This window comes from Myotis myotis, unplaced genomic scaffold, assembly GCF_014108235.1.
Source record: "Myotis myotis isolate mMyoMyo1 unplaced genomic scaffold, mMyoMyo1.p scaffold_m19_p_10, whole genome shotgun sequence".
Classification (NCBI taxonomy): domain Eukaryota; kingdom Metazoa; phylum Chordata; class Mammalia; order Chiroptera; family Vespertilionidae; genus Myotis; species Myotis myotis.
In genome coordinates this window covers 40677863-40691591 of record NW_023416314.1, presented here as the reverse complement: position 1 = coordinate 40691591, position 13729 = coordinate 40677863, and the positions used below count along the sequence as shown (strand labels likewise).

General features: G+C 48.3%; 1 protein-coding gene across 3 annotated transcripts in view; it reads right to left on the bottom strand.

The window, feature by feature from the left end:
* Positions 1-13729, bottom strand: part of CLPB (caseinolytic mitochondrial matrix peptidase chaperone subunit B) — a 161369-nt gene that overhangs the window by 17993 nt on the left and 129647 nt on the right. For 2 of the 3 annotated variants that reach the window (XM_036325093.1, XM_036325095.1), the window contains 3 exons: positions 11609-11723; positions 2001-2078; positions 541-596 (listed from right to left, as the gene is read on the bottom strand). In XM_036325093.1, coding sequence (XP_036180986.1) covers positions 541-596; positions 2001-2078; positions 11609-11723 — 249 coding nt within the window. The remainder of the gene's footprint in view (positions 1-540; positions 597-2000; positions 2079-11608; positions 11724-13729) is intronic. The other variant, XM_036325094.1, reaches the window with a different exon arrangement.

Here is a 13729-nt window from a genome sequence, read left to right as displayed (position 1 = left end):
TAATACCTGGCACAGAGTAGATGCTTGAAAATATTGTATGGATGAATCTCACTGGGTTCTCCCATGTGCCCCAAGAGTCAGGGCAGGGCAAGGAGTAGTCTTTTTATTTCATAGATGAAGAAACTGAGGTATAAAAAAGTTGGATCACTTGCCCAAATTCCTGGAGCAATTGGTGGCTGAGTTGGGGCCAGAGGTGAGGCCTGCTTCACATTCCAGAGCCCCTTTTTTTTTTTTTTTTTTTTTTTTAGAAAATCCTCACCTGAGAATATGCTTATTAATTTTAGAGAGAGGGGAAGGGAGGGGGGGGGAAGAGAGAAAGAGAGAGAGAGAGAGAGAGAGAGAGAGAGAGAGAGAGAGAGAGAAGGAGCGAGAGAGAACCGTATATGGGAAGACACTCCGACCAACTGAGTCACACCGGCCAGGACCAGAGCCTATCTCTGATTGGCTATTGTCAGATTCAGGGAGTCTAGGGTTTTTTGGGCTAGCAGGAGTGACAAGGTCTCAAAGGCCTGAAGATCAGGCCTAGGTCCCAGTCCTTACCTTTTTGGCATCTTTGTGCATGTATTTGGCTGTCTGCTTGGCCAGCTCTGTTTTTCCTAGTAAGAAAGAAGGGAGAGGAATTGGGTTAGGACCAGATAACTATCTCCTGGAATGAAATGTTAGAAAAGTATGGACACTGAAAATCATATGTTTTATGGATGGAAATGTTGACCCTTGGAGAGGGTCAGTGACTCTTACAAAGTCACCAAGGGAATTAAAGGTGAATGAAGCTGGGACCAGAATCAAAGTGTGAATTGCACCTTGATTTTCCAGTGGATGAGGACTGAGGCTTTTTCTCTAGAGCAACATCCTAAGAGTGGGAGGTTGACTCTTATAATTCAGAGCCAACTCGTCCTTTGAAGCTCAGCACAAACCTTGCTCCTCCAGGAGCACCCTGCCTCCTGGCTCACTGCACTGCATGTTCTCTAGACACCCATGATCTTGCCAGCAGGCCTGGAGCCACCGACCAACTAGAGGTAGGGAGGGCACCTCTCCTTAGCTTCACAGACTTTGTAATATAAAGAAAGAATGACACTACCCAAGTGGTGGCTCTGAAGGGCCATTTGGTAGGATGGTCAAGCCTTTGGAAGTCACTGTCTAGATAGAAAGTCAAGTTCTATAGCAGTGGTTCTCAACCTTCTGGCCCTTTAAATACAGTTCCTCATGTTGTGATCCAACCATAAAATTATTTTCGTTGCTACTTCATAACTGTAATGTTGCTACTGTTATGAATCGTAATGTAAATATCTGATATGCAGGATGGTCTTAGGCGACCCCTGTGAAAGGGTCGTTCGACTGCTGAAGGGGTCGCGACCCACAGGTTGAGAACCACTGTTCTATAGTATCGTGGTGAGGTGGTGGTAACCTTTTTTGGACCCTATATCTGAGGGAGATGTAAGCCCACAAAAATGCTGAGGGAAAGAGGCGGCAGTGGCAACAAAATGCATGAAATTCCCCAAGTCAATGCAGAAGGTAGTGGAGCTAGGGAGTAAGGGGTGAGAATGCCTTAGCCTAACTGGCTAGAAAAATACCCAACCCGTTTTACTGTATCCAATTTTGCTATGCACCTAGCACTGTATTGGTCCTCGGGGACTTTCTTTAGCTTCCTAGCAGGTTATGTCTCAGGTTATATTGAATAAGATTGATGTGCTGGGCAGTGAAGCTGGTTTAATTGTACCCAAAGGCCAGCCTCAGGGGATGTAGAGTGGTTGGAGCAGGGCTACCAGGCCCCACAGAGCCTGGCCCTCCAGGTGAATTAGGCCCCGCACCCTAGCTTCCAAAGGGAGGGGCATCCTTCCAGCTATTCCTGCTGTGACAGATGACCCTCTTGTGGGCTCTGTAATTTGGAGGCAGTTGTATGGGGAGCTGGAGTTGAACTAGAGGTGGGTGGCCTGACCCTGGCCCACAGCAGCTGAGGCTCCCTCAGTTCCTCTCCCCCCTGGCTGATCTGCTCCCATTACCTATTCCAGATGATCCCAAGAAGAGGAAGACCAGAGGGTGTTCTTCGTCATACCAGCCATTCTCCTTCCTCCGGATCGCTAGGGCCAACACACAAGACAGGGGACGGGGAGGGAGGCAGATAAATCAATGACACAAAAGGCAGGATAATTATCACTAAGTATACAATATGTTTTACTGCTCTGCGCCCACTCAAAGTCCTCACTACCATTAGTGCTGCCTAATCTGATTAGCTGGCAAGGCCCCTAGAGATACCTAATCAGGTTAGCATGGATTTGGAAAGCTGCCCAGAGCAGATTTCGGATAAAGTTTTCCAGGATGAGCACTCAGCGTTGCCAGGGAAACTGAAAGGCGGGTGAATGGAGGTGAGGGGGCTGGGGTTGGTGACGGAGAATTTGAGAGGAACTTTAGCTCTCAGCTGGTTACCCATCTATAACCACTGGTGGGAGACTCGCCTGCCTCCAGTGCAAATGGGAGAGGCAGGAGCCCACAGCAGGCCCCTGGGGATCTGGGGTGTGAGCTCTGGACTCTTTCCCATTTGGGAAAACCAAGGTCTGGTCTGCTGTCTGGAAATACAGTCAAACGCACTTTCTGGAAGCCAGTTAAGTAGTGGAGCTCAGGGCATGAAAGGGTGAGCCATCTGGTTAACATCTCCACTAACCATGGCCTCCAGGGGTTTGGGGTGGGACAGAGATGGGGGGAATGGAATAGATCTGTACCAGGTTCCCTAGGGGCGCAGCTCTGCTAGAACCAGACCTGACCTCTCCTCTCCAGGAGGAAGTATTTAAGGGTAAGGAAATTACATGCCCAAGTATAGAGTGGGAGAATCAGACTCAGAAGTATCCTCAAGTATAAAAGCAGGAGGCAGAACTATCAGAGGATGAACAATTATTGAACAGACTATCTACTAGGCACAGTTGGAAAAAATCAACATTTTATTACTCAAAACCTACATAAAGAATTTCCAAGAGGAAATTATCAGCTCTATTATTCTCAACAGGAAACTGAGGTAAGAGAGAAAGAGATCTGCCTATGGTACACAACTAGATTACTAGTTGACTGGCAGAGATGGAAGACTTGCTTCTCTCTCTTAAACTGGTCCTTTTGCGTCACATAGAGCTGCTTAAAGAAGCAAGCATCACTTTGGGTTACATTAATGGTTACATGGCAGTCAGAGCAGGAGGGGATAGAGTGCTATGCAATGTCAAGGTCAGTTTGCAGATGGAACAGCATGTATGGTCTGGTCCCCAGAGAGACAGGGGGAGATTAGCAAAGGGATATATGTCAGAGGACAAGGCCCAGAATCTAAGTCAACTGAAAAAAGAGTTGATGGCTTTAGGGATGTGTCTGCCAGTCTTGAGGTGTAAAGATCCTAAATACTATATGTATGGTATGTATGATCCATATGGTTGGGTTTCAAAGAAGAGACTGCAGAAGCCAAGGAAGGCTTTTGGAAGAAGTGGGACTGATGATGTACCATGGAGGCTGGGTAGGATCTGGAGAGCAAAGGTGGCCAGCATGACAGAAGTGGAGACAGGAACACACATGAGCAGCAGTGGGTGGGGTCAGATTACAAAGGTCTCAAATACTAGGAGCTCAGGTCCATGCTGTGGTCTTTCTTTCTTTTTACTTTTTCTTTTTTTTTTTCTGTGGTCTTTTTCATGTCAATCTCTAATGCTGCTACTTCAAATACTTTCTAGTTCTGGCCTCAGCAGAAACAGGTGGAAACTGTGTGACTTATGGAAATCAGACTAACCACTTTGCCTGCCTGGGAGATGCTCCCTGAAAAATCCCGAGGGGCCCGAGAAAACACCATCCGACCTCTCCCCTGGGCTGGGTCCAAGGCATCACTAAACTAACTGGCCCCATGTTCTGTAAGGCCTGGCTCTCCAGGGACCCCAGAGCCTCACAGGTACCTGAAGGCTGAGGATGAAGGGGAGGAGTCCAAGCTTGGCTGAGAGGGAGTCCCCAAGTGTCCTGAATAAAACAAGAACCCAGGGGTGGGGCTATTTGGAGAGGTAGAGATATTATAAAATGGCAAGGCTAGACTTTTGCAAACACTAGGTGTTGATGTCTGTTGGGGTGGTGGTGAAAGGGATCATCTGAAAGGAGTCAAATTCTTCTAAAAAATGGCTGAACTGAGAATCTAGGTTGAAAAGAAGCTGAGCATAAACTGGGTTCAGGCTTCATGAGGTATCTGGAGAGGAAGAAGTGTCCAGGTATGACTTAGGTGGCCTGGGGCTCCCCAGGTGTCATGCACCTGAGGTTCTGATCTGGACTTCTTTCAGGGAAGCTGTCCAGCCCGCCGAGAACTGCACACTACAGGGCGATGCAGTTCTAACACACCGAGGAGAATGTGCAATTGGATTGTGCCTGCGGCCTTCTTTCCTCCTTCTTTTCTAATAATGCACCTGGGAGAAAGCTCTTTATAATGCCAGGCAGACCCCTGCACAGCTGTCACTGGTCAATTCTGCCAGACCCAGGGCATGAGTCTGGGGTGGACTTGATCTGGGCCTCCTGTGAAACAGGAGAAATGCCAACCATTAAACAATTACAACTCTGGATATTTCTAATAATATCTGAAGAGAAAAACGGCCAAGCAGATGGTGTCCGACAGAATGAAAAATGGAAGCAGCTAGGAAGGACTGAGGAAGGTGGGCGCCAGGAGGTGTGGTAGGCAGGGTGGCTGAGGACAAGGCTGGGACAGACAGAGACCTGAACAGGCCCATGTAGGATGCGGCCATAGGTACTGGCACTCTCACTGTGAACCAGCGAAGGCAGCATCTCACTCTGCCAACACTTCATGATCTTTAAAGAACTTCTGTAGACAACTTCATTTGAGCCTCCTTATGAACCTATGAGGCAGGCAAAGCAGGGAACTCTATAGATGAGTTAATATGTACAAAGAAGTTACACAGGTAAATAAATGAAGACCTTGGGCTTTACCCCCAGCTCTGGCTATCTTTTGAGGAGTTGAGGGAAAGCAGTTGGCTTGCCTCAGCCACAGCATCTCCTCATACCCTTGCCTCACCTGGAAAACTGTCTGGCTCGAGCAGCCATTCAACACAGGGTTTCATGAGCCTCTGTCCCCTGACCTCTGCTCCTGGGCATGAGATGATGCCAGGGTCCCCTTTATTGGCTGGTCTCATCCCTGCAAGCAGGACCAGTGCCAGTGCCTCCTTGCTGGGTTCTTCCTACCAGATCACCTGCTCCTGGCCATGTCCACTACTACTGGACCCTCTTAAAACTTACCTGCAACAACTCTTTTTGATGAACTCCACCCACCCACATTGGCCACCTTACTCCTAGGGTCTGTATTCTCTGATCTGTGTTCATCTAGGGCAGCAGTTCTCAACCTGTGGGTCGCGACCCCTTTGGCGGTCGAATGACCCTTTCACAGGGGTCGCCTAAGACCATCCTGCATATTAGATATTTACATTACGATTCATAACAGTAGCAACATTACAGTGATGAAGTAGCAACGAAAATAATTTTATGGTTCACAACATGAGGAACTGTATTTAAAGGGCCAGAAGGTTGAGAACCACTGATCTATGGGGTGGCAGGTGGAGAAGGTAGGAGTTACAGGAACTAGTTTGGAGCCTTGACTCTGCCACTTAACTAGTTGATTGACTTTGAGTAAAACAGTCCCTTAAAGCCTCATTTTTTTTTAAAATCTATAAAATGGGAATACAATACATAGTCAACCCCACACGAAAATTAAACAAGTTAATGATTATGAAAGCATTCTGTAAATTGCAAGAAGTGGAATAAGAGTAAAAATAATGGTAGTCATAGCGCAGCAGCGGAAGTAGCCACTACAGCTTTAGTATTTTATAGATATCTCTTTCCTCCTTAGAATAAGGAGAAGCAGGTATTATCTCCATTTTGCAGAAGAGGAGAATGGGCTCAGAGAGGGGCAGTGTAAGGGGTTTCATTACCTGTGCCTTCATATCCAGGGGTAGGGTGTGCTCCAATCTCACTGTGCATTCCATGGGAGCAGTACCAGGAGTCACATTTCCAAAGGGATGTTTGGGAATAGCCTAACAGTGGCATAATGCTTGAGGACTAAACAAATTAATCCTTGCTCTTTCTGGAGCTACAAGAGGGAAAGAATAGGTACTTTATGCCCACTTTACATAGAAGAGTGAGCTTGGATCTAAGAGTCTCCTATGGCTTCAAGTAGTTATTACTACCCCTGGGTGAAAAGGCTCCTGCTCTCTTCTTAATCCCTCTCTGGGAGCTTATCCATTTGTTCAGAAAATAAACTCTGCGATGGGTGCTGGGGCACCTACAAAGAAACCTAAAATAAGGTCTGTGTCTTTTTTTGTTTTGTAAATTCTCAACTGAGGATACCCGCCTCCCGACCCCTCCCCATTGATTTTTAGAGAGAGAGAAAGGAAGGGGGAGAGAGAGACACACATGGATGTGAGAGACACACATCGATTGGTTGCCTCCTGCATGTGCCCGGAACAGGGCTAAGGATCGAACTTACAACCCAGGTACATGCCCTTGACTGGGAATCAAACCCACGACCCTTCAGTGAGCAGCTGACACTCTAACCGCTGAGTGTGGAGGTGGAACTATAAGCAGTTTCTAAAGTAGTCACTACCACCCCACAGCTCAGAAATGACCTGGATAGTTCTCAATTCAGAAATAGGACTCCAAGGGAGGCCCCAGGGCTTGGGCAGATTATGTTTTGGATTAGTCAAAGAGGGAAGTGAAGCATGAGATAGGAGGGTGCACCTACTGTGTGCCAAGTGGCTGATGCTGAGATTCTGAGTTCTGGCCCAGCCTCAGCACAGAAGAGCAGTTGGGATAGTAGTGCTTCCCTGAGAGAGTTCAAGGGCTTCAGAGTCAACTGCGACCAAGTGCAATAGGTACTGGGGACAGGCATCCGGAAAGAGGGAGCTACAGGGAAGCTTCCAAGTGTGCTGGCTCATCTGCTGCCCAGAGAAGGCTGTTCAGAGCAAGTTTGGGGAATAGCATGACCACCGGAGGGGTTGAAGGTCAAGTAGTATGGGTGTTGTAATGAACTATTTCACCACAGTCACATTCCCAGTATGCTTGTGAACTACTAGAGAGCAGGTGTACAGCTTCTCCTTTCTCAAAGCACGTCACAGAGATGGACAAAGGGCCATATCAAATTAATTAATTCAACAAACTGCACTAAGCATCTACTTTGAACAGGGTGCTGTGCCAGAAATTGTGAAAACAAAAACAATTCAGCCATGGTCTCTGCCTTCAGAAGTCTACAGTCTATTATTGCTCCTGAACTGAGTAAAAGCCAGCCAGAGTGTGGGAGAGAGGCAGGGCTGGGGTGGGGAAAGAACCAAAAGAAAAGGAATTCCACACAGATGGCAGCATCAACAAATGAAGGCAGATCAACAAAGCATGTGCAGGAAAGCAAAAGCGGCTAGGGTGGCTGGTGGCATCACTGGTGGATGCAGGGCAAAGTGGGGCAACAGCAGGGGTGGGTCTTGTGTGCTGGGCTAGGGCAACAAGGGCCACTCAAGGGTTTTAAACAGGGGGGTTTGTTACAAAGCTCACTCCAGCTGCGAAGAAGCAATTATACTGGAAGAAAAGGAAGCAGAGAGGCCAGTGAGGCAGCTACTGTGTGGTTCAAATGCTGAGCTGGAGCAGTGGTATTAAGAACAGAGGAGAGAGGCCAGATTTAAGATGCATGTAAGAGGCAGAATGATAGAACTTAATATTTGATGAGGGAGGGAGGGGCCAACAAAACATCTAAGTTTTTATTTAGGCGGTGCTTTTACTGAGACAGGAACACAGGAAGTGGGCAGGTTGAAGGAGGGGAGCAGAGTCTAGCGCTGAATGTGCTGAACAGACAGCTAGTTGCCTTTCTGAAGAGGATGGTGGGAAACAGAGGCTCTGGAACTCCCAGGAGGTCTGCCCGATAGGGCATCCCCACCTACCCCATGACCAGGAACAGCTCTGGATTCTGGAAGGAAAGCCTTGCTTTCAATGCGAAGCCTCTGGCTTATGGTATGTAGGTTGGCCCTGCTTTGGCTCCAGTGACCCAAGAAGACCAGAGAGGCCACAGGGGCCTGGTCTGTGGGGCTGGTGCGTTATCTCCACCATTTGTAAGGTGGTAACTGCGCGCCAGCCTTGCTAGAAAAGCCCTGCAGCTGGGGATCACACTGATAAATTCACTGTATTACTTTGCACAAATCAATATCCCAGCACTTACCAGGGGTTGATGTGACCGAAATTGGTTTCAGCCAATTCGAGAGGGTAATAAATGGCCATTTATCAAATCAATTCATTCTGCGGCACTTCTCTGGCTGCCCATCCTCATGGTACCCCTGGGTGCCAGGGTCCACCCAGCTAGTCCCTAGCACACATCTGACACTAGCCTAAAGGACCAGTGAGGCCTGGCCTAGCCTCTACATCTGCCTCCCATTCTTGTACCTCCTTCAGTCTAGAGGTCCTGAGGCACTGGCTGCTGCCTGCCTACCACAAACCCTGACCCAGAGAGTGCCTCAGGCTCCACCTGGGTGGGTAGCTGGGCATTATCTGGCCATTATCAGTGTGATCCCCAGCTTTAGGGCTTCTAGCAAGGTGCGCACATAGTTACTGCCTTACAAATGGAGGTGATGATGGCTTACCAGCCCCAGAGCCCAGGATCCAATTGCCTCTGGCCTTTCCGGAGTCAGTAGGACCATGACAGGGTCAACTTACATACCACAGGATAAGGAGCAGGGCCTCCCTGATCTGAGGCAGATTTTAGGTGACAGAATGGAGCTTTGGATAGAAGAAAGCACTGAGGGCAGACATTCTAATAGCCCTTGGGAGGTGGGAAGCTGAATCATCTACTCTTGCTTGGGTCCACTCAAGGGGAGGCAGAGGGGTGGGCAGCAGAGGTCTGTAGGACTAGGGAACGACACCAGTCTGGGGCTGGGACTAAGGGTCAGTCCCAGCTTGAAGGAAACAGCTGTGGGCCTGACCTACAGAGCACAGTGCCCATCCCTAGACGGTCAACATCTTAAGGACAGGGACTAGGTTTTTATTCAGTGCTGCCTGGCACACTGGAAAGAGCTTTAGAATCAGGCCGTCTGGATCTGCTCCCCAGGACACAGGCGAGGAAACTGATGCTCAGAGAAGCAAAGTGACTGGCCTGAGTGACACAGCTGGTAACTGCTGACCTTGCTATTCAAGCCCAGGTTGGTTGAAGTCTTCCCATCTCTCTCTCTCTCTTTTTTTTTTTTTTTAGTATTTGTATTGATTTCAGAGAGGAAGGGAGAAGGAGAGATAGAAACATCAATGAGGAGAGAGAATCACTGGTTGGCTGCCTCCTGCCTGCCTCCTGCTGGGGATCTATCCTGCAACCCGGGCATGTGCCCTGACCGGGAAATGAACTTTGATCTCCTGGGTCGTAGGCTGACACTTACCCACTGAGCCACACCGGTAGTGCGAAGTCTTCCTATCTCAATGTCCTTCTCCTCTCCCCCCAACTCTTACTTCTGGGAGCTTCATATCTTATAGGCTTGAGAAGCAAGAGGTCAGAGGAGCAGGCAGCATGCTGGTAAAGGGCCGTGTCAGAAGCAGAGGGAAAATACTATGATGGCAGTGGCAGTTCTGGCCCAAATGCACAGGAGACTCCAGCAGGAGATGCTCTCTTAGATCTCTGCCCAGGTAATCTATCTCTCCATGGGCTAATCCTTGTCTCTCCAAACCCTGAGAGCTCCCAGCATCTCCCGTCCTGCCACTTCAGACACAATGTTGACAAAGAAGTGGGAGGTTGCCACCTCTAAGGTGGTAGCTGAAGGTGGAGGGCAGCTTGGTGAGGTTTGGGCCTGAGCAGTGGGGCCTTGTATATTCAAAAACTCTTTCCCTGGCTCCTGTGTCAGCAGGAAGCCTTCTGACCTCTAGTTGTGAGGCAGCTCTGATCATTGGGACACCCTTTTTTTTTTAAAGGTAACTTTATTATTATTTTTTTAAAAAAATGTTTTTATTGATTTCAGAGAGAAAGGGAGAGGGAGAAACATCAATGATGATTGCCCTAGCCAGTTTGGCTCAGTGGATAGATCACTGGCCCACTGACTAAAGGGTCCCAGGTTTGATTCCGCTCAAGGGCACATGCCCAGGTTGTGGGCTCAATCTCCTGTAGGGGGCGTTCAGGAGGCAGCCAATCAATGATTCTCTCATCATTGATGCTTCTATCTTTCTCTCCCTCTCCCTTCCTCTCAAAAATCAATAAAAAAAATATATAAAAAGAAACATCAATGATGAGAGAGAACCATTGATGGCTGCCTCCTGCAGGCCCCCTACTGGGGATTGAGCTGCAACCTGGGCATATGCCCTGACTAGGAATCGAACCTTGGACCTATTGGCTCATGTGTTGATGCTTAACCATTGAGCAACACTGGCCAGGCAGTAGACACTTTTATCTGCTGATCAGGTCAGGCCCCTGACGAGGGGCTCATGGCAGCTACATGAGTCCCACTGGTATATGTGAGAATGATGAAGATCAGGCTGGGCTCTGTGTGTCACAGGGACAACCACCTTCACTTTTCAATTACTCCTCTAATTGGTTTCCTAGCACTGAAAATGCCACCCTAGAATATCCCAGAGGAGCACCACAAGTTCAGCCTGATGTCTCCTTTCTCAGTGAGAAGAACCTGGTACTTTCTTTGGCAGTTGCTGCCAACAAATACTTGGAGAGAAGAGGCAGCAACACATGAGTGGGACTGACTGAAACAGAGCAGAGCAGAGTTTTTTAAACTTGAGCTGAGCATCAGAATTACCAGCAGGGACTGTTAAAACATGGGTTGCTATGCTCCATTCCCAGTTTCTGATTCCATAGGTCTGGGGTGAGGCCTGAGATCTGCATTTCTCACAAGGTCCCAGAGGATGTTGATGATACTGATTTAGAGACCATGCTTTGAGAGCCTGCCTTTGGGGATGTCCCCTTTTCTAAGCTGGGCATGGGTTCTGCTGCCCTTGCTGCCTTCGAGATCACCCTCAGGGAGTCATGTATCTGGGTCAGAAAACAATGGAGAGGCCACCATCTTTAGCAGACCCTAGTCCTATATTTCTTTCCAGTGGGTTCGGCATGGGCAGGAGGGCTATTAGATTAGGGGTTATACCAGTGGGTAGTCTGGCTCCCAGGGGTCAAAGTATGGGACATAAGACTTCTGAGGTGAAGAAGAAAGCACTCAAGACTTGTTCAGGATGTTTTATCTACAACTGAGGCAGTGGCAAAAGACGAAAGTTCTGGTTCTGGCTCAGCTGCTACATTACTAGTGATGGACAAGCTCTCATTCCTCTCTAGGTCTGTTTCCTCACCTGAAAAGTGGGGGCATGGGGAACAGTGGACCAGATGAAGGTCAGAGTTAAGTTGTAAACACAGGAAAAGCAGCCTTGAGCAATTATTTAAGTGCTCTGTGTCTCAGCTTCCCAATCTGTAAAATGGGGACTTAATGGTACCAACCTCACAGGAAGGGAGGATTAAATGACAGAACACATGCAAAGAGCTTATTACAATGCCTGGCACATAGAAAGTATGTCGAAAAGTGTTAAGTTATAATATGCAATATGGTTATGGTGACATCAGGATGTACACTTCATTGCCAGCATCTTCCATGCTCACCTGCACCCACTGTGGCAATGGCACTCTCCTGGCCAATGATGTGCTCCTTCAGCCGCTGCTCCAGTGGGAATCGGCGCCGCTCCTCAGCTTCACGCTTCCGCTGCTTCTCCTGGTACTGTGGGGAGAGAGCAAGGTGCTCAGGAGTCCGGGCCCAGCAGCATCCTAGTTTTATTCTATCCCTGACCTAGGGGATAAAACACAGGCCTGGCTCCCCAGGGGTCAGGATTCACAGCCCTGGCTCATGACCCCTGGAGGCCCAGTCCTCCCTCAGTCCTCTCATTCTACCCCTCACCCCATCTCCTTACCTCAGGTGGCCACTGCTCAGAGTGCTGGCTAACTCTGCTAGTAAAATAAGTACTACTACTAAATTAAACCTTGACTCTGAAGTCTGACAAAAGACCTGGGTTTGAATGCTAGATTTATCACTGACAAAATATGCTTATCACCTGAAGCAAGTTACTTCACCTCAGTTTTATCTATTAATGAGGGATTAAACATGATGATATATACAATGTGCCTAGCATCATGGCCGGCATGTAGCAAGGCTCAGCAAGTATTCTTTCCACTTACTCTCTTGAAAACCTTTTTGGTTTTCAAACCAGAGCTATGAACACCCTCCACTTCAATGATACTGCATTTCGCATTTCTTTCTTTCTTTTTTTTTTAAATATATTTTTTTATTGATTTTTTACAGAGAGGAAGGGAGAGAGATAGACAGCTAGAAACATCGATGAGAGAGAAACATCGATCAGCTGCCTCCTGCACATCTCCTACTGGGGATATGACCGCAACCCAGGTACATGCCCTTGACCGAAATCGAACCTGGGACCTTTCAGTCCGCAGGCCAACGCTCTATCCACTGAGCCAAACCGGTTTCGGCGATACTGCATTTCAATTAAACACAATTATCCAGCAATTGCTATGTGCTGGGCCCCATGATGGGAAGGTGGGGCGGGGAGAAGGAAGAGAACTGTGCTCTGCCCCCTGGGAGGTTCTAGTGATGCTGAATATTTGGCATGTGCTGGCCCTGGGCGTGGTCCATCTCAGTAAAGGCAGAAGCTCCTGAGCTTGGTCACACTGCGAGGAAGAAGAGGAGAGCAAGGACTTGCCCTCAAGGAGCTCAAAGGCGGGCCGGGGAGGTGAGGCAGGGTCTGTGCACAAATATTGCTCAGGCAGAACCATCCAATTTCCTCACAGTTCTAAAGCATGCATGCCCATTCCTAGCCCTGTGCCTATCACTACCACCTCCTCCACCACCACCCCCAAAAAACAAAAAAAACCTCCAACTACTTGAAAACAAGTTTGTTGTATAAGCCTGTATTCTAAAATCAGTGATGAGCTCCCTGAGGGAAGGCACTATTTTTCACTATTTCTAGCACAAGTCCTGGCACAGTAGAGGCATCTAGTGAATGACTGCAAAAATGAATTGAACCCGCCTCTCCCAGGCCTTCACCACACTATTGTCTGTGTCCATGGGGTATGCATACATGACAATATAAAGAGGACCTAACAGCTAGACTGGGTGGTGTAGGAGTACAGAAAAAGAAGTGAAGGATACACAAAGTATGGAACATTTTTTTGGGTGTAGGCTTCCTGGGAGACGGGAAGCTTGCAGAAGCTGGAGTAGTGGGCTAGGTGGAAGTTGTGGGACTCTATGGAGACCAGCGGGGAAGGGCGAGTGCATGGGTACCATGAGAAAGCACTTATGGCAGCTGGGGGCAGGGGAAGAAAGCAGGTCTTGGAGTAGAGAATTCAGGAGGCTCTCTTTCCCTCAGACCTCTAAACACTGACAGATTTCCAGAAAGCATGCTGCCAAGGTAAGGCCCTGTCACAAAAGTTGTGGTTGCAGATTGCTCTTGCGGGCAGAGTGGATGAAAAATACCTGCTGCTTGGGCAGTGTTTTCCTGTTACGGTAGTGACCTTGACAGAAGTTAAAAAAAATAAATAGCAAACAATCCAATTTTGGTTGTTGCTATCAGTCTGTAACTGAAAGCTCCCATCAGTCCTGGGGTTTCATGTGGAGCAATAATTCGGCGCCGATCCCAGTGGAGCGACGCTTGCCGGTTGGAATCCAGAGTGTCACTGTGCAGCTCCCTCAGGCGCCACATACATCACCTGGCT